The sequence below is a fragment of the Panthera onca genome, chromosome D4, assembly GCF_046562875.1.
Source record: "Panthera onca isolate mPanOnc1 chromosome D4, mPanOnc1 haplotype 2, whole genome shotgun sequence".
Classification (NCBI taxonomy): Eukaryota; Metazoa; Chordata; class Mammalia; order Carnivora; family Felidae; genus Panthera; species Panthera onca.
The window spans coordinates 29,249,410-29,270,795 of NC_138351.1; the positions used below are offsets into that span (position 1 = coordinate 29,249,410).

The 21,386-nt window shown below is 42.3% G+C and overlaps 1 protein-coding gene and 1 pseudogene across 4 annotated transcripts; both read right to left on the reverse strand.

Annotated features, from left to right (window-relative positions):
• The window catches only part of LOC132663402 (tyrosine-protein phosphatase non-receptor type 2-like), a 33,512-nt pseudogene extending 17,844 nt beyond the window's left edge, over nt 1–15,668 (reverse strand).
• Nucleotides 15,669–16,301: 633 nt separating this feature from the next.
• On the reverse strand, nt 16,302–20,092 carry LOC132663888 (procathepsin L). Of its 4 annotated transcripts, XM_060610445.3 has the most exons (8): nt 19,967–20,092; nt 19,926–19,928; nt 19,546–19,665; nt 19,214–19,360; nt 18,582–18,806; nt 17,959–18,121; nt 17,166–17,283; nt 16,302–16,677 (listed from the first exon to the last, which is right to left on the reverse strand). In XM_060610445.3, exons 1-8 carry the CDS (start codon nt 20,090–20,092, stop codon nt 16,578–16,580), a joined length of 1,002 nt encoding a protein of 333 aa, XP_060466428.2. In that variant the 3' UTR covers nt 16,302–16,577. The 4 variants fall into 4 exon arrangements, with proteins under 4 accessions (XP_060466428.2, XP_060466427.2, XP_060466426.2 ...); XM_060610444.3 differs by lacking the exon at nt 19,926–19,928 and having other exon boundaries at nt 19,226–19,360; XM_060610443.3 differs by lacking the exon at nt 19,926–19,928.
• Between the last annotated feature and the right edge of the window lie 1,294 nt (nt 20,093–21,386).

A 21,386-nucleotide genomic window follows, 5' to 3' on the forward strand; every position in this document is an offset into this window, starting at 1 on the left:
CAAATCCAACAATACATAAAAACTCATTCACCATGGTCAAGTGGGATTTAATCCTGGGATGCAAAGATGGTTCAATATTCACAAATCAATGAATGTGATACATCACATCAAGAAGAGAAAGGGTAAAAGCCATATGATCATTTCAGTAGATGCAGGAAAATCTTTGACAAAGTAAATCTATTCATGATTTAAAAAAAAGAAACCTCAACAAAGTAGGTTTAGAGGGAATATATCTCAACATAATAAAGGTCATGTATGAAAACCCACAGCTAATAGCATTCTTAATGGTGAAAAACTGAGAGCTTTTCCCTTAAGGTCAGGAACAAGACAAGGATGTTCACTCTCACTACTTTTATTCAACATAGTACTGGAAGTCCTAGTCACACCAACCGGACAAGAAAAAGTAATAAATCAGTAAGGAAAAAGTAAAACTTTAACTATTTGCAGATGACATAATAAAATCCTAAAGACTCCACCAAAAATTACTAGAGAAATGATAGATAAATTCAGTAAATTCACAGGATACAAAATCAATGTACAGAAATCTGTCACATTTCTATACACTGACAATGAAGCATCAGAAAAAGAAATTATGGAAACAAATTCATTTACAATTGCACCAAAAACAATAAAATACCTAGGAATAAACTTAAGCAGGAGACGAAAGACCTCTACTTTGAAAACTATAAAACATTGATGAAAGAAATTGAAGATGACATAAACAAATGGAAGATATTCCATGGATCAGAAGAACAAATATTGTTTGAATGTCCATATTGCACAAAGCAATCTACATATTTAATGCAATCCCATCAAAATACCAACAGCATTTTTCACAGAGCTAGAACGAACAATCCTAACATTTGTATGGAACCACAAAAGACCTTGAATAACCAAACCAATCTTGAAAAGGAAAATTAAAGCTGGAAGTATCACAACTCCAGATTTCAAGTTATACTACAAAGCTGTAGTTATCAAAACAGTATGGTAATCAAAACAGTATGGTACTGGCACAAAAATAGACACATAGATCAATAGAACAAGATAGAAAGTCCAGAAACAAACCCACGATTATATGGTCAGTTAATCTTTGACAAAGGCAAGAACTTGCAATGAGAAAAAGAATCTCTTACAAATGGTGTTGGGAAAACAGGACAGCAATATGCAAAAGAATGAAACTGGAACACTTACTTACACCATATACAAAAATAAACTCAAAATGGATTAAGGTCCTGAATGGATACCAGACCTGGAACCATAAAAATCTTAGAAGAGAGCACAGGAAGTAATTTCACTGACATTTTTACATATGACACCTGAGGCAAGGGAAACAAAAGCAAGAATAAACTATTGGGACTACATCAAAATAAAATCTTCTGCACAGCAAAGCAAACAATCAACAAAACTAATAGGCAATCTATGGAATTGGAGAAGATATTTGCAAATGACATATCCAGTAAAGGCTTAGTATCCAAAATATATAAAAAGCCTACAGAACTCAACACCCAAATAACAAATAATCTGATTTAAAAAATGGGCAGAAGACATGAACAGACATTTCTCCAAAGAAGACATTCAACTGGTCAACAGACATGGAAAAATGCTCAACATCTCTCATCATCAGGGAAATGCAAATCAAAGCTACAAGGAGATATCACCTCACAACTTACCAGAATGACTGAAATCAAAAACACAAGAAACCACCAGCGTTAATGAGGATGTGGAGAAAAAAAAACACTCATGCACTGTTGTGTACTGCATCTTCTTTATCCGTTCACCTATCAGTGGACACTTGGGCTGCTTCTATTTTATATATATATTTATAATATGTATATAAATACATACATACATAATATGTATAAATACAAACTTATATATATGGATGTGTGTATATATATATACACATATGACTCAAGATATGTATATATTAAGTCATAATATATTGAGCCATTAAAAAAGAATGAAATCTTGTCATTTACAACAACATGGATAGAGCTATAGAGTATAATGCTAAGCAAAATAAGACAGTCAGAGAAAGACAAATACTACATGATTTCACTCATATGTGGAATTTAAGAAACCAAACAAATGAACAAAGGGGGAAAAAAGAGGCAATCCCCCCAAAAAGATTCTTAACTATAAAGAACAAAGAGATGGTTACCAGAGGAGAGGAGGGTGCGGGGGATGGGTCAAATAGGTAAATGGGATTAAGAGTACACTCATCTTGATGAGCACTGAGTAATGTACAGAATTGTTGAATCTCTATATTGTACTCCTGAAACTAATATAACACTGTATGCTAATTATACTGGAATTAAAATAAAAATTAAAGGGGTGGCTGGGTGAGTCCAGTGACCGACTCTCGATTTCAGTTCAGATCATGATCCCATGGTTGTGGGATTCTCTCTCTCTCTCTTCTTCTGCCCCACTCCCACACTTGCTCCCTCGCTCTCTCTCTCAAAAATTAAATTAAATTAAATTTTAATATTCCATGCTCACACACATATACACAAACAGAAATGTATTCATAACAAAATAGAAAGGAAATTCTCATGACAATTACAGTCTCTATCACTGGCACTGGTCACGTGGTCCTACATAGCTGGTATTTATAACTACTTTCTTCCATTAGGCATTCTGTATTTCCTTAACCTTCAGTTTGCACCTGAGCTAGTTGTGGTTCTTTACACGATATGGTGACCCTAACCTTCATCTCTTATGGGTCCAGGCCATTATTAGTCCTGCCTAGATTGGACTGTTGTAATTTTCCACTGACCTTAATCATAGGCCACCCAGAGAGATCTCTTGTATTCCAGACATACCCTTCCTTACCTCCACTGTGGAGTAGCAAGTAAGGAACATTCACACGAATGAGCTCCTTCTTTACCTGTTGACTCAGAGGCATGAGGAACCCAAAGTGGCTGGGAGGTAGTATTAACTTCCACTCCAATAGCTTCACTGTTGTGTGGCTTCACTATTTTCTTCTTAAACTAAGATATCTAGGCCAGAAGAGCGTAAGGTTATGAGAACAATAAACAAAAATTTACTAGTAGGTCACTAGAGGTAATAGTGAGTGGTGCCATTTCCATTTCCACCCCTTAATTCTCAGACCTTTTTATCTTGTTTGTTGGGGAAAAAGCACCATATTGGATGCTTATTCACACCACATACAAACTCCTAGAGAACCTTACCTTAGCTTTAAATGTATTGCCACCATGTTGGCAGTGTAATTGAGCCTTCAAAAGGTCATTCCACCATTCTATCAAGCCAGCTGTTCTGGATGGCAGGGAACATAATACCAATGAGTTCCGTGAGCATGGGACCATTACTGCACTTCATTGGCTGCAAAGTGTGGTCCTTGAACACAGAAATGCTGTGTGTAATACCATGACCATGGATAAGGCATTCTACAAATCCATGGATGGTAGTTTTGGCAGAAGCATTTTGTGCAAGGAAGGCAAATCTGCTGTATTCAGACTGTTCCAGGAAGAACAGAAGACTGCCCATTCCATGACAGATGTGGTCCAATGTAATCAACCTGCCACCATGTAGCTGGCTGATCACCCTGGAGAATGGTGTCATATCAGGGACTCAGTGTTGGTCTCTGCTGCCAGCAGATTGGGCACTCAGCAGTGTCCATGGCCAGGTTACCTTTGTGAGTAGAAGTCCATGTTGCTGAGCCCATGCACAACCTCCATCCCTGCCACCATGGCCACTTTGTTCATGGGCCTGTTGGGCAATGAATGGGGTAGCTGGGGAAAGAAGCTGAATGCTATTCATAGAACAGGTCATCTTACCCACTCCTCCTATTAAAATCCTCCTCTGCTGAGTTCACCCTTTGGTAAGCATTCACATGAGACACAGATATCTTCATATTTTCTACCCATTAAGAGAGGTTTACCCACATACCTTTTCCCTAAATTTCCTTGGGGCCATTTATCCAATCATGGTCCTTCCAAGTCTCTGGTCATCCTACTAAACCATCAGCCAAGCTCATGAGTCAGAATATAATCCCACCTCTGGCCATTTCTCCTTCCAAGCAAAGGGAAAAACTACATGCGCCACTAGAAGTTCTGTCCACAGATAGGATCTCCCTTCCCCACTGTTCAAATATGTCCCAAAGGAGCTTCGGTGCTACAGTTGTCTATTTTTGGGTGGTGCTTGTCCATCATAGAGAACCAATTGTAAACTAAACCTCAGTCTTCTCTTTCTCTACCAACAGACTATAGAGAGATCTCAGTGAGGCCATAAGTGCAGGTTGGAAAGAGAAGGCAGATGTTGGGTACATGGGCATTTGGGTCCCTTCCTAAGGTAAATAACCTACTTGTGCCTTCAGGGCCTACTTAGGCCTGATTGTGCACATACCACTTCCATCTGATGGAGTGTTGATGTGCATGTCCAACTTTATGGCTTGGTGCATCAGATAACATCCATGAATGATAGGCATCCCAGGTCCCACTGTAATCTAATGACCTGTGGTTAAACTTTCAGTCTCTACTAAGGCATGATAAGGTAGACCAAGACCTACTTATCAAAAGGAGAGTAGGGCTCTCCTCTAAAATCCTCAGGGTCTGTGCTGTGATTCACCTATAGGGGACTGGCAAAAGTTCCAAAGAGCACCCCTATCTGCCACTGATGCTTCAAGCACCATTGGATGCGACCCAAGTGGCCAAGTGGCCTGAATAGCAACTGAACCTTATTCTTACCTCACTCACAGAAGCAGTATTTTGGGTCACTCAGCAAATAGGCTGGAGTAACATATCCAAATGAGGAATATGTTGCCTCTAAAATCCAAAGGTAACCTTGTACCTCTGTTTTGGTTGTAAAAAAAAGCAACAACTTATCCTTCCCTTTAGGTGTGATATCTCACCCTGCCCCATACCACTGGACAGCCAGAAATTTCACTGAAGTAGAGGTTCTTTATTTTTTGTCTGATTTATTTCCCATCCTCTAACACATAAAAGTCTTATGAATATGTCTGGAGAAGTTGCTACTTCTTGCTCAGAGGTCCAATCAACATAATGTCACAGGTGTAATGGACCACAGCGGTATCTTCTGGAAAAGAGGGGTAATCATGATCCAAGGAAACTAAATTATGACATAGGACTGGAAAGTGTACACATCCCTTAGGTAGGACACACTTAGTGTATTGCTGACCTTTCTAGCTAAAAGCAAGCTGCTTCTGGTTGGTCTTATGACAGGGATTAGAAAAAGGGCATTTGGCCAGATCAAAGATGCTCACCAATACCAGGAGTAGTGTTAATTTGCTCAACTAATGCAAGCACATTTGGTTTTCATTGCAACTAAAGCCACCACGTAGTTAAGCTTATGATAACCCATGTTCTCCAAAATACATCTGTCTTCTCCACAGGCCAAATAGGAGAGGCAGATAGGGATGTGGTGGGAATTACCACACCTGCACCCTTAAATTACTTGGTGGTGGCACTAATCGCTGCAACCTCTCCAGGAATGTGATGTTGCTTTTGGTTGTTTTCTCAGGTAGAGGCAGTTCTGGTGGCTTCCATTTGACTCTCCCACCATAATCATCCTCACTTCCTGTCAGGGAACCAATGTGGGGATTCTGCCAGATATATGGCTATATATATCTATTTCAGTTATGCATTCTAGCACCAGGGAAATAACCACAGGATGGTTTCAAGACCTATCAGGCCCAATGGGAAATGGAACTGTGCAAAACCTCATTGATTGCCTGACTTCCATGAGCCTATACTCTATTGGACCATGGTGATATTTGAGGTCTGGAATTAGTGCCGATTCAGAGTGTCTAGCAGTCCCTGGAAGGTCTAATTATTTCCAATGTAGAGTTATCCTGGTAAAATGCCATAGGTACATTGGGGATAGCTGGTAGAAAGATAAACAGGGTAATTTTTGGTAGTGTACCAGTGTCCTTCCTTAGGGGGACCTAGACTCCCCTTCATTCAAGGGTTCTGGGTCTATAAACTGACTCAAGTCTGGGAATTGATTGAGAGGTATTATCTTCTGTTTTGTGATTCAGGGTAGTTTCTTGTTCACTTGACTTGGAATTTTTCTGCTTCATTAAAATTTAGCAGTCTTTTTATCTATCTTAGTTCTAGGAACACTGTGATCAACCAGCCAACACCACAGGTGTGCATGAGGCAGACAATTCTGATTGCTGCTCTGACTCTGCTGTCCATCACAGTGATGGCACCGGCCCTGCCTTGGGCTGCTGAGTGTTGCCACTGGGCCTATCACAAATTCATTTCTCACAAGGTGGTAAAAATATGTCTTCTGCATCCTCCCAGTGTGGGTGTGAATGTCTTAAGTGATAAATCCAATCTAACATTCCAACCTTCCTATACCTGTGAATCCCTGCCTCTACATTAAACCAGGACAGGTCCGGCATTTCCAACTCACTCACTATGGACCTTTTGGTCCATGTATCACAACCAACCAAACAAACTGCTAGACCCAAGCTGCAACATTAAATGCAGAACCTCTTCTTAGGGAGAAGAGATATGAATTCACATCAATGAATTCATTCTTATCCAAGTTTATGTTCTTCTTCCCACTGCCTCACTCCCTTAAGATCCATTCTTATACATGTTCCCCAGAGTTGGTTACATAAGTTAGAAAACTCGAGTAGTTCCTTTGGAGTATAATGCACCTCCTCATGGGTCACACTTCATACCTCACCTTTAGGGGCCTGTTGGGACTAGACTCTATTTACAGGTCTAGAAGCAAAGAAGGGAGATAGGGGTGGGTCCTTTCTTAGTCTTAGCCTGTCTTAAACTGTCTTTGGCTAGCCAGGCTACCATAACAAAATATCACAGACTGGTTGGCTGAAATAATAGAAATTTATTTCTCACAGTTCTGGAGGCTTGAAAGTTCAAGCTGAATGTGATAGAGGATTGGCTTTATGGTGAGAGCTCTCTTACTGTCTTGTACATGGCCAGCTTCTTGTGGTGTCTTCAAATGGCCTTTCCTTGCTATGTGAGCTGGGAAGACACAGACTGAGAGAGACAGAGATCTGTTTCTGTTCATGTTCTTACAAAGTTACCAACCTATCATATTAGGACCTGACCCTCTCACCTCATTTGACATCAATTACATCTTAAAATGCTTTATATCCAAACAAGGTCACATTGGGCATTAGACTTTAGCATATGAATTTGGGGCAGAATACAATTCATGACAAAGGCCATGAATTTGTAGGGAAGAAATGATTCTTTTTACTGTTCTTGACTAAAAATTAGCATTCCCTTCATCTATATATGTCACCAACAAATCAGAGTAATATTTACAGTACCCATGACTTTGTCATCATAGGAAATCAGATATTTCATATCAATTATGGTTGGTCTAGATATCTTATAAAAGTATTTACTCTTGTCACTATTTTGAAGTTAGAACACTTAGAAGATCCCCCACTGGAGGTACACATATTATCATGTTACCCAATTTGATATATTTTGATAAATATATTTCAATATCCAGTTACCTTGTTAGTACATGTATTTTATTTCAAACATTTGAGAGCATTATTGTGAGACAGGACCCATGGGTATCATCTGATTGCCAGAGGTTCCAGGGCTGAGAGGCCCCCATTATGGTTGTTGGATTTGGGGTCACACTCTGCTGGTTAACAACTATCAGGATCACCCAGGATTGTCTCAGAAGTGATGTGTGGAAAGGTGAGCTGACAGTTAGCCATGAAGTCCACTGAAGACAAAGAAGTTTAATGATCAAGGCCTCTAAATTCAAAATTGAGAGCATAATATTTGATAACCAGTACAGCACAATCATGGTCAAGAACTCTGGAACTATGTGAAGGAGTCCTGAAGCTTTGAAAATAAAGATAAAAATTACCATCATGTTGATAGAATATTAGCAACCTACCTTCTCTCATAGAATTAATTCTGCACTAGCCAGCACATAGCACATAGCACCACATGGTAGTACCAGCCCCGGGATTGAAGGCTGGCAGTCATTAAAGATAATCAAAGAGAATGCAGAGGACAACAGCTAATGCTCTATGCTGCAGTCCTGGGGACAGCAACCAAGGGACCACAGTCTTCCCTGGGGCCCCATGTCATTACCCCAGGCACAGTCTCTAACCCTCTGCCATTATGTCCATTCAACATTTCTGGAAAGTGGCTCCTTTGTCTGTGACTTGCACTGATTCATGGGGAGATCCTCCCTTCTCCCCCCAGGAACCACAACTCTCTTCTCCTAGCAGAAAACTCCCCCTGAGTTATTTCTTCTAGAGTAGGTCCTGAGGTGTGGTTGTCAGGGCTGAGGGGAGACTGTATCAGATGTTGAGAGAGGCCCTGTAGCGGCCTGCAGACCTATGTCATACATGACAGTGATACTTTCAGAAATGTCAGTGTTCTTTTCAGGTTTATGTTTCTTTTCTGGGGACATGACCCCTCTACAGTCAGGGACATCTTTGTCCCACAGAAGATCAGGATTTGAATAGCAGGAACAAAAAGAGGAAAGAGTCACTGTTCAGCATTTGACATCCTGAATACAATTCCTGAGTCCACAAGAGTCTTGAACACCAAACTTTGAAGAGAGAAAAAGGGTGTCCTAATCCCAGGGCCCAAAAGGAAAATGTCCTTTAAGGTCACTATCATCAAGGTATGAAGTGTCCGTTGTCTATGGACGAGAAGGGAGAAGGGTCTCCCCAATACTGGGAAAGGACAGGGGGTTCTCAAAGGCCAAGGGCAGGAGTCTGCTTGCATTCAGGCTGTGCATGGCTTGGGCCTAGAACGGGTGGCTCTGGAAGATTCCCAGGCACTGCCTTTGGCCACAAAATGATCAGGTCACACATCCTGGGACGACAAAGGGCAGCAAATACAGTTGTCCCTAAGACCCCAGGACACTTGTACAGGCATGGGGAGGAGAAGCTCCTTAAAGAAACAAAGAGACTAGATTTTACTTGAGTACTTACAAGTCACATTTTATTTTAAGAATAGTGAAATATGATAGTTCTCTTCTAGTTCTACTCAGCCATTAACAAGGATAAAGGTTTACAAACAATAAAAGAAAATGTCAGACTCTCTAATGGGTTAAGACAGTTTTGCCATACCAGCCACGTGCGCTTAGCTTTGGGTTCCTGTGTCTGGACTACTTCCCCACCCTCTAGTCTCCTCCACCTGACTTGTATGCTTTCCTGTTGCAAAGGGAACTGTTCTCAGTTGATGCCCCCTGATTCGCATAGTGGAGGCTCAGTGAGCTCAGAGGAATCCCAGCAGCCTGGGCAATATCCAATCCAAGCTGTGCCAAATGGTGTTACTAGAAACATCAGGCTTGGTGCCTATGATCACCCGTACAGGAGGAGATCCCGCCCCAGGCACACAGGGCTTGGGTTGAACACAGGTGAAATGTGGGCCCACAGCAGCCTTTTCCAGGCACCATAGGGCAATTTACACACCGCACATGCATTTCCAGGGGCCGGACAGGAAATATGCTGTTGCAGGGAAGATACACAGCCTGCTGCACCCCTGCTTGCTCAAAGCTTGTGATCCAGACAGGTGGGGCAGCAGAAGATCCCAGCTGGCTGGTCACACTCACAGGACTGCACCAGGGAGATGGACCCCAGGAGGTCAGCACTGCCCTCCTGAGACCACACGCCACCATCGTGCCCGACTTGTTGCTTGTTCTTTTTCAAGGAGAGAGGGAAACAACTTCCCACACTCACCTGCTCACTGGGAAGCAAGTTGAATTGCTTTTTACTGTGGTGAAATATGCATAACAAAATTGACCTCTTTTAACCATTTTCATTTAGTGCAGTCACATTGTTGCAACCCTCACCACCATCCATTTCCAGAACATTCCTCATCTCAAACTGAACTCTGTCCCCATGAAACAGTAACTCCCCACTCCCCTCTCCTCCCAGCCCTCCAATTTCAACTGTGATGAGGGTAACATTTTTGGAAGGCTTATGTTCATTTTTATCGACTTTATTTTATGCAACCCACCCTTGATTCACCAGAAGCATCCATTGCCTTGGGAAGTGTAGTAAATGAGAGATGAAAATAAGAGTCAAATATTCAGGCTTTGAACTCTTGCCTTTCAATAAAAAGCCAGGCTTTATGGAAGGACAAACCATCCTTCCAAATGCCAGAAGCTCAGGAGAAGCTGGGTGGGACCTAGGCCATCCCGACTCACAATCGTTTTGTCTCCCACTGTGCTCATCTTCAGGAAATGAAAGATGTCAGCAAGCAGCATGATAACTGTGTTAACAAATGTTTACCTGGCTATCGTGGATGAGGATTCCAGGCTTCTATGTAATGTGGAAGGAAGGACGGGGATGGGAAGTTTAGACGGCAAGTGTCAGGATACTCAGGGATTAAAACCTGTTCTTCCCATTCTCCATCCCCGTGTCTATGGAACAGAGACGCACTGACCCCTGTGTTTCATGACAGGGCCGTGGTCTGACATGTGCATGACTCCAGGTTTCCTACTAACGCTGAGATCTGTGAGCACGTTTCAAGAGCAGCCAGAATCACTGTGCTTCCCAAAGTGAGGTCCAGCCTGTGGGACAGGAGGTGAGTTTTATAGCATCAGGTGATGGAACCCACATGGCCTCTAAATATTTCATGGGAATGGGCCTGTGGGGCTTTCTTTGTACTTCTATACACCACTTTTTCTGGAAAAAGCATAACAATAAAGTTTAAAACCACACTGCCCAGAACAAACTGGTCACAAATCTAGAAAACAGAAATAAGAGCCACTGGATTATTTTTTCGCCCACGATTAAATTATTCAACTTAAAGAAATAGCCAAGTATTCCCAGACTCTAACTTTCCTCATTTTTTCAATCTATTCTTCTTTTTTAAAGTGACATTATAAATAATTAAATAATTAACATAAAATTAATTACTTTAAGTAATTAAAATTAAACATGCTTTGTGATGACAAAAGAAATAGGAATTGTTGCTCTTTTTTTTTTTAATGTTTATTTATTTATATTGAGAGAGAGAGAGAAAGAGGGAGCAGGGGAGGGGCAGAGAGAAAAGGAAACAGAGAATCCCAAGCAGGCTCTGCACTGTCAGCACAGAGCCCGACACAGAGCTGGACACAGGATTTAACTGCAGAAACCTTGAGATCAAGACCTGAGCTGAAATCGAGTCAGACACTTAACCGAATGAGTCCCCCACACACCCTGGTACCCGTTGCTCTTTATAAGCAGTCTTACTTTGCAAAACGAAGTCTCAGTCTCCATGTTCTTCATGAAATTTTACTATTCCATGAAAATCCCAAAGTATGGGAACCTCTGACACACAGGAGGGCTGCTCAGGGTTCCAGAGTCAGTAAATGAGAAGCTCATCTTTATTGGAAAACAGGCTCAAACTACACACTTTGGGAACTGAGGTAGTAAAATTTATTTGTATTTATCTTCAGGACAACATCTTGCCAAAATGATGAATGACACCTAATCAAGTCGTAAGTGCACTTTGTCCAGTTTATGGGGTGTAAGTTAGATGTCACGAAGAGAAACAATCGGAACATTCTAGAAGATAACCAGTTTTGCATGTTTGTCCTAGGACTGTGTGTTCTCTATATGGAAGGGTCTTTCATGGGGTCCTCACTATTCACTGCCCCTGTTGACCAATAAAGTCTTCCAGTCAATTCTCAATGGGAGTGCGGGCAGGGCCCAGCTGGACGGCAGGCTCCCAGATGCAGAGACATGAGGAGGCTGGAGAAACGGGGACCTGAGCCAGGTGGCAGGGGAGTCTCATATGGAGAAGAGCCCGGAGCACTAGTGAAAATGCATCCCCAGCGAGGGGAGAGGGCAAAGGATCTCAGCCCCTCAAACCAGATGAAGGACACAAACCCCCATAGAGTGGTTAATGAGAGTCAACAATCAATGAACACTCAAAATAGGTCACTAGATGAGAAATCTTCACATGTCTGAAGATTCTAAAGCTTATGTATGAAAAAAATATCTAACTTGATAGAAGTTTTCCAGATTTGAAAAAAATCTTCAAAATTCTTACAGTATTACCAATAGTGAGTTTTGAAGCTGGAGGTTTTCAAAAAGATCAACAACTATAATATTGACTAATCATTTTTGTCTTTCATCATGGTAGGAAGATTGAATTTTCTTTCCATTCCTACTAAAACTTCACATTATAAAAGCTGTTATATGGTAAGATAATGTAGCAAAAAAGCATTATAAAGTGTGTCAACAGTTAATTAACAAATTCATATATTTTTAGAAAAAGTTCTCGGGGTGTTCTATTAGTCACCCTGACTGTGGGAAATGGGCACTCATGGATAAATCAGTGAGGGTCACAGCTCTTGGCCATAAGAACAGGTCTTTAGAGCCAGAAAAACCCTTGACTCATGAAACACAGACACAAAACACACACACACAACACACACATGCATACACAAACATTTATAGACAAATGCACACTTATGCATACACACTTTCACAGTATTCACATATAAGTGTACACTCAACACACACACACACACACACACACACACACACACACACACACTACATTACCATATAAATACTTAGCACAGGAGAATAACAGGCCCCCGGGTGTGGGAAGATGGCCTGACACTTAGTCTGAATTGTTAGTAATTGATGGCACAATTTTGTCTAAATCTCTTAAACCCTTTGTCTCCAGATCCCAAGACTGAGTTGAAGCAAACCATCTGTAAGTCTCTTTCAGTTGTAAATTCTGTGATTTCAAGAGGACAAGGAACATCATCTACCCAGAGCTGGCCTTAGGCCCTTCTCTGCCCTGACAGGAGCCCTGCAGGCTGGAGTCACAGCCTTGGGCACCAGCCAGGCCCCCTCACCAAACAGCAGTCCCTAGAGGCAGGGCACATCACAGCCCCGTCTGTGGGGAAACTCTGCTCTAGAAACTTGTGGAACTTCTTTCCTGCCCCTCCTCCCTACGCCCACAGTCTTCTTCATTCCTTAGGAGCAAAGACTTGGCCCTGTGAGCAACAGTCACAACCAGCAAGCAACTGAGGCTGGGGTTTGGGGAGATTAGCAGCTGTCCCCTGGTTCATTTCCTGTTCCTGCCACACACATTTCCAGAGGTGCCCATGAGAGGGGCCTGACCATTCCTTAAAATCCCCTTTTAGGGGCTCCTCCCTCTCCCTCCTCCAGGGTGTTCATCAGGGACTGTGCTCCCGTCCCTGTCCTGGCCTGTGTCTGGAAGCTGCTAAGTCCCAGGCCTGAGGGGGTTGAGGCCCCAGCCTCTTAGCAGCATGTGACCTTTGGCTGCAAACATCAAGTCTGATCTTGCTCTCAGGTGGCCACCCAAAATACAGCTCCAATCCCTGAAAATAACCCCCCAGGGCCAATTTTTCAGGCAGCTGTGGAGTTGAGCCCCATGACTGGCTCTGTGAGCAGGTACATTGTCATCCACTTTGTGTCCCTGTCATGAGCCCGGGGCTGGTGCCCATGGTAGGTGCTCAGCAAATGTCTAGGGACCATGAATCAGACAACCTCATAAGCAATTTGGCCTGATTAAGTCCTCAAGAATCCAAAGTCTTTATGGCCTTTATCCCATGTATGCATTCAAACAGGGGGGAAAAAAAAAAGATTCACAGCAAACAAAAGATAAAGAGGCCATACAAAATTCTTACCTTCTTTTCCTACAGCAACCACTTTAAAAGTTGTTTCTGAAATACCAAGTTCTTCCAAAACAGCAATCTATCATTTTTTCTATCCCCATCCCCCTTCTTTGGGGGTCCTGCTTTGTTGGATTCTCTAAACACAACAGGCAACCTTGCATATTCCTCCGCAAGCTAAAATATTCCCGGATACTTTTAGGTTTCAGCTTTATCTTTTTTGACTTCATTTTTTAAAAACTGTGGTAAAAGAAGCATAAAATAAGATTGTTCATTTTAGCCATATGTACCTGCACGGCCCAGAGGCAGCCGGTACGTGGGCATTGCTGTGCACCGCCACCACCAGCCGTCTCCAGAACGTTTCTCATCTTGCGCAACTGGAAACGTCGTTTTATCCTTCAAGGAAGGCATTCCACTTTGAGGCTCACTTCCCCTGACATCCCTCTGGGTTTTACAGCCTGGCTGCCATCTAGCGGCTGCTTATGCAGGAACAGCCAGGCCGGCCCTTCATGTTGGAGGGGCTTTTCCAGGGTCACGCCATGAATGTGTAGGGGCCAAGGGCAGCTGCCAGAAATGTGTCACTTTGGCATTTTGATTATTATAAATAAAAATTACTTAAGACACTCATACCCTCCCCCATTCCCCTGAAAGCAGGAAAGAACTCTCCCTGTGGCAGGCGCCCTCCCTGCGCCAGGAGGCAGAGACGTTCTCGTCACCAGAGAAGGGGATTCAGAGCCCAGAAGGCTGTATAAACAACCCTGTTACTTATTTCTAATTTCTCACCCAGTCCAAATCCTGTTCAGAATTACTTACTGATTGAATCTCCTGGAGTTAAATTTTCCTGATTTTTTTCAGTTCCTCAAAGATCCATTGTCTCTCTGGGAGAAAACATTTATAAATGACATATCCAATAAAGGGTTAATATCTAAAATATATACGGAACTGATACAACTCAACACCCAAAAAACAAATTATCCACTTAAAAAACAGGCAGAAGACATGAACAGACCTTTCTCCAAAGAAGACATCCAGATGGCCAACAGACACATGAAAAGATGCTCAACATCAGTGATTATTAATGAAATGCAAGTCAAAACTACAATGAGGTATCACCTCACACCTGTCAGAATGGCTAAAATCAAAAACACAAGAAACAACAAGTGTTGGCGAGGATGTGGGAAAAAAGGAACCCTCGTGCATTGTTGGTGGGAATATAAAGTGGTGCAGCCACTGTGAATGTTACTCAAAAAGTTAAATCCAGCAATCACACAACTGAGTATTTACCCCAAGAATACAAAAACACCAATTCAAAGGGATACATGCACCCCTGTGTTTATAGCAGCATTATTTATAATGGTCAAATTAGAGAAGCACCCCAAGTGTCTATCAATAGACGAATGAGTAAAGATGTGATATATATATACAATGGAATATTATTCAGGCACAAAAAAGAATGAAATCTTGCCATTTGCAACCACATAGATGGAGCTAGAGAGTATTATGCTAAGCAAAATAGTCAGAGAAAGACCATATGATTTCACTCTTATGTGGAATTTAAGAAACTAAACAAACAAAGGAAAAAAAGAGATACAGGGAGGGAGAGAGACGAAAGAGAGAGAGAGAGAGAGGAATCAAGAAACAGGGGGCCTTGTAGGCTTGAGACTGTCCTCCACCTCATGCACTCCTGAGGGCTTATGCGGTCTCTTAACTTCCACCTTCTCCTTATACTTCCTGAGTGGGAACTTGACACTTTTGAACACTCAGAGAGCAAATTAAACTATGTGCTTCTTTAGCCTGCAGACCGTAAGCAATTTGTCTTCTTTTAATAAATTCTGAGGTTAGGTAAATTCAACCTCAGATGATCACTTTGGATACCGTCACCTTTCTGCCACCTCTGAAACCCCAGCACTATTTCTGAATCCACCCCTCATGTCTAGGGGCTTACCCTCAATCCTTGTGGACCCACAACACAAATTCCTGGCAATCCGCTGTGTTCGGTCCTTCCTCACCTGCAAAGTACTGACATAGTCTTCACTAGCAAGTGGGGACGATGTACCCAAAACTGACTCTATGACATCCATCCTGTAACTTAGCTGGGTTGTAACCATCTAAGGTCAAATGACCATGATATCTAGTGCACTTTTTTATTTTGGAAATCCTATGTGTGTATTTACTTTTCTAAAATGTGAAGTTTTTTCCTTATTAAAATAGTGTACCTTTGTGTTTATAGATCATTGGTCACATTTTGTTCCATTTAAGGGTTGAATCAAACAGTGAAAGAGCAGCTGACATGAGATGTGCATATTTACAACTGTAAGAGCCAGAGGCCACCCAGCCTTTCCCCTAGTGGACCCCTGGCACATTCAGTTATATCCCTAGAGCCCAATCACATTTTTGACTTTACAAAAAGTTATTAGAAACTTCCCCACTACCACTTTATTTTTAATTTTGCCTCAAAAGGTGACATTTATTCAAAGGAAAAGAAAAAAGAAGAAATGATAAAATGTCCATCACTTGGCTCCCTTCCCTCGCCCCCTCCTCACTACTACTCAAGTGTCTGACTTCAGCTCCGGTCATGATCTCAAAGTTCGTGAGTTCGAGCCCCATGTCGGGCTCTGTGCTAACACCTGCTTCCAGTTTTGTGTCTCCCTCTCTCTCTGCCCCTCCCCCACCCTTGCTCACTCTCTCTTTCTCTATCTCTCAAAAATAAATAAAATTTTTAATTTTTTTATTTTAAAAGGTAAAACTTCATACATCCTTTTAAAACAATAAAATTTCAACATATTAGACGAGTCAATCATACAAAGCTGTTTACAGCAGTAATAAGCAAAGTAGTAACATTTTACCAGTATAAAATACCACAGAATCAAATCACAACTTGTATCCTCAAAGGTTCAAGTGTTTTATCCCACATAATAAAGTGTGGTCAGCTTTAAAATTCATTTTCTGGATGTTTTGTTGCCAATCAAGGTCTTCTTCCCACCATCATCTCACACGGTAGGAAAGCTGGCCAAAGAGGCGATTCCACAATGGTTGTCCCGGTCTTTGGCCATCTTTATGTAGCCATCCATGCCCCAGTCAGTACCCCAGCTGAAAGAAGACAGCATTTGCCATTTTATTCAAATAAATCAAATACATTTGTCTTTATTAACAATGGGACTTGATACTGAGCAGTGCACCAGAGGCCAAGACAGATTCAGAAAGTATCAGGAGAGGCTGTTCTTGTTCATGGTTTACGTTCCAAACCTGCCCAGAAAGCTATTCCCCCAACCTTTCACGAAACTGCAAAATGAGAGACAGGAAAAAGGAACTCTCAGGGCAAGATGTATTTCAGAAATAAGAAAATTTTCAAGTTTAGAAATGCAGTGGTACCAAAACTATAGCAAGGACCTTAGCAAACTTGAGACAGTACCTTATTAGTATCAGCCAATGAATATGTCTGTGTTCCCCCCGTGTGGGGTAAAGACTTCTGCGACTTCAGCAGTGTGCTCAAGGTTTTGAGGACCTGCATCCAGACACTAATTCCAGAAAGGATTCCCTTTTCAATTTCAAAGATAAGTATTTTTGGCTTTTTATACCTGTTTTTGATAATCCAGTATTTTTGGTTCTCTGTCTCTGTTCCGTCAGCACCATAGCCAACCACCAGAACACCGTGACCCACATCTTCACTGCTACAGCTTGGATCATAATAAATGCCTGGAAAAGTAAAATTCAATGCTGGGGTGACATGTGGCTTATCAACCATGCTGGTAGGCATATCAAACTTCATTAAATATTTAATGAATATTTAAATTACATATTACATAAATTACACTTAATATTGAAATAACATAAATCCAGAGAGATTTTAAAAACAAGATTTTTTAATATGCTAGAGATTTAGGCCCTCATCTAATGCCACCAGAAATACAAGTTGGCACAAACTCTTTTCCAAATAACTTGCCAAGAAGCATAAATGACCGCTTATTGACACCTTGTCATTCTACTTTTAGGATGTCAGCCTGGGGATACAGCACAAAATACAAAATTATTTGAGCCAAGAGGTTTTTTTTTTTCTAGTTTCAATTATATTAATACAATTCCTTAGAAATTTCGAAAGGTCTGGTAACTAAAAAAATGTAAATTGAGCTATACCAAATCAAATTCTGTAGCCATTTAAATATATTTATGACAAGCTTAAAATCATGAAGATATGATTCAAGTAATGTCACACAGAAACAACAGGCACAAATACTACATGTACAGAATGAACAACCATGTTAATCAACACACTCAGAATTCTACATTGTATTCTAAATACCTACTAGTCAATTATATGGTACGTCATGGTACCATTTTTCTACCTAAATTTCCATATGAACAAATGCTTACCTTCTTTATAGAAGCGGAAGGTATCCAGGCTTGCATCTATAGCAGCAGAGATGGGCCCCACAGCTGCCAATGTGATCATAAGTTCATTCTCCTTACTAGGGACGTCCCAGTAGTCAGTGACATTGGCAACAGAGTTCTCAGGCCTGTATTTGCAGGAGTCTCCCTTTCAAAGGTAAGGGGGAAGAGACTTGATTACTACCATCCACCTCCTGGGGAACATGAGTTCAAAACAGTTTCAAACTTACTGAATTCAAGACAAATTTGTTATAATTCACCCCAGGAGCTGAAATGCTATTTATTGGTTGTTTTGAAATTGAAAAATCAGCAGGTGTATATTCAATGACACACTCTCGGTCTCCTTGTCCATAAGAAATTTTTCAATCTGGAGAAATCCATACCAGTATACAGAATGGTATACTGTACTTACCTCCACATAACATAGAAGTAGGAACAACTATATGGTAACCATCAAGGCAGAGAACTATGCCGGATTAATAAATTTTAATGACAGTTCTGACAGTCTGCAGATACAAAGTCTACAATCTAAAATGTGACTATAAATATGGTAGCTGTTGTCTTCGAACCTGTTCAACTTGGATAACAAGACAAGAAGCTCTCTTTACCTGTGCGTGATATGGATAGGATTCCTCTGAGTCCAGGCCGCCGTTGTCCTTAACATACTGGAAAGCATCATCAATTAGGCCACCACTGTAGCCCTCATTGCCTTCAGTCTGAGAGCAGTCCACCAGGTTCTGCTCACTCAGTGAAACAAGTCTGCCAGTTTTCCGGAACATCTGTCCTTCAAGGGCACCAGTTGCACTAAAAGCCCAACAACAAAGACAATAACCCTGAAAACAAAATTGAAAAGCTCTTAGTCTACAAAATAAATAGTAAGAGTTTGACAACAGCCCATAGATCTAAAACTTCTTAAAACAACAAACTGCATATTCTTCCTCAACATCCATAGCAAGGACACTAATTCCTTTTGTCTTCTATTCTTTTTTTTTTAATGTTGTATTTAATTTTTGAGAGAGACAGAGACAGAGACAGAGTACAAGCAGGGGAGGGGCAGAGAGAGAGGGAGACATAGAATCTGAAGCAAGCTCCAGGCTCTGATCTGTCAGCCCCATTGTGGGCCTCAAACTCACAAACCACGAGATCATGATCTCAGTCGAAGTTGGACACTTGACCAACCGAGCCACCGAGGTGCCCCTGTCTTCTATTCTTGAGAGGGACCTGCTGAATATTGTCACACCTGATCCTTCACAGGAGTTACATAGCCTTTCTGTCTCCAGTCCACAGATGAGGGGATCTCAACAAAGAAAGGTGCTTGGAACACTTTCCACTTCTTGCGCTTCTGGATTTTAAGGCCATTCATCACCTGCCTGAATTCTTCATTGGTCTTCAAGGAAAAGGAAATAGAATGTTGACAAGCGTGAGTTTTTTTTTTTTTAAAGTGCTGTGAGGAAAATAAAAAAAACAAAAAATAAACAAATAAATAAACAAATAAATAAACAAACAAATAAATAAATAAATGATATTGTGAGGAGGACACACATAACATTCAGCAATCCATGCCACACTCACCATGTCACCAAAACCATTCATTGCCATTGTGAAGGTGTGTTTCCCTTGACTGTATTCCCGATTGTGCTGTTCAATCATTTTCATATTCCTCTCCCACACTGCTCTCCTCCATACTTCATCCTGCAGAGAAACAAGTATCTTATCATTTTGACTTCTATTTGAAAGCAAATCACCTGCACCAAGTGGATGTGCTCCCAGCAAGAAGGAGAAACCACAGCCAGGGATGGCCTGATGCTTCTGCGAGCTGTTCTCCAGCAACCACACAGCAGGACATATGCCCACGTTGTGTACAGTCAGGGTGCCCTGCTTACTGCCTTGGTAAGAGCTGGTAAGAGCAGACTCAAGCTACTCTGTGTTATGAACTCCCACCAGCGTGGAACATTCTCTGCAAGTTTCACTGGGCAGTTTAGATGTTACCAACCATGCCATAGAGTTTCCCATGTGTTGCCTTCCACTGGGACCATCGTGCATCTAAGTTCTGATAGAGCTGTGGAGCAGCTGAGGCTACCCCGAAGCAAAGGGCAGCCAGGAAGAGTAAAGGATGCATGTTTCAAAAACCTGGGAAGGGAAAAGAAATGAGTATCTGATCAGGCCAAGCTGTCTGAAAAGCCAACCTCCTTTTTTCTGAGATGTAAAAGCCACCCCGGTGAAGTAAAAACATTGAATTTATCCTCCCGAGTATTTCCACAGAGCTGTGGAAGGAGGAAGGCTGAGGATGTGCGATGTGCGGGACGCTGCCCTGCGACCTCCCCTTCTTCCCTTCTTCCAGGGGACTTGGATCTCAGGGAAGGGGGTGGGGGGAGGGCCCCGCAGCGAAACCTGCGGGGATCAGGGGGCCGCGGCTGGAGGGGCCAGACCTGCAGATAGAGCTTCCTAGGAGCCCCAAACTCCCGACTCCCAAGGCTGGAGGCCGCGCTGGTTCCGAGAGTGTCCCTCCCTACCCCCTGCTCAGGTCTTGCGCTGGAAAATCACCTGTGACAGGTGCAACTGTGCAGGTGCAGTCACAGGTGTGGGTCCGGGGGCTTCCCACTCTTGCCAGGGAGAAGAGTGCATCCTAGGTGCATTTAAGGCCTGGGACTCTGCCTGGAGGGCTCTGCCCCCATCACCTGCTCCCACCGCGATTGGTTGAGCCGATATGTGGGCGGGACCTCCGTGCTCTGGGACTTCAGTCTTGCTACGTGGCTGGGTTCATGCTTGACCTACCTAGGGAGGTCTTAACCATCTCAGTGGTATCCTGGCCAGGAGAGCTGGGGGACCAGGAACAGGACTGAGGAGGGAGGGCGGAGTGGTGGTGTATGGCGCCTGCCTGGGGACCCGAATGAACTAATTACCCTGAATCCATGAGCTGGCTAGTGGCTCACGAAAAGTAGTTCATAAGGAAGCCTAAATGGGTTTTCAGCGTCACCCTGCATGTCCTTTAGTCACCGAATTTTTGGTAAAAATCTCCCAGAGGATTGAGAACAGGATAATCTAGTCTAGTGTTCCTGTTTACTCCAGGCAAATGTGGGGCAGGTAGACGAAGTGGCTAATGCCCACCTTCGGATGTGTTATCACTGTTACAGGAAGGGATGCTCTGAGTTTGGGAAGACTCTGGAGTGGACTGGAAATGAAAACTCGGGACGCAATTGGACAAGGCTCAAATCTTTGGACAAAAAAGGGGCAGACGGGAGGGGTGTCCAGGGAAGGCGTGGCATTTTTTAATGCCTGTCCTACCTCTGACTGTCAAGAATTCTTCTTCCCTCTCAAACCTTTCTCCAAACCGACAGTAACATATTATTTATGGGGGGGGGGGGGGGGGGGGAGAATGGTTTAAAGAAATGGAGGAAAAGTAGAATCTAGAA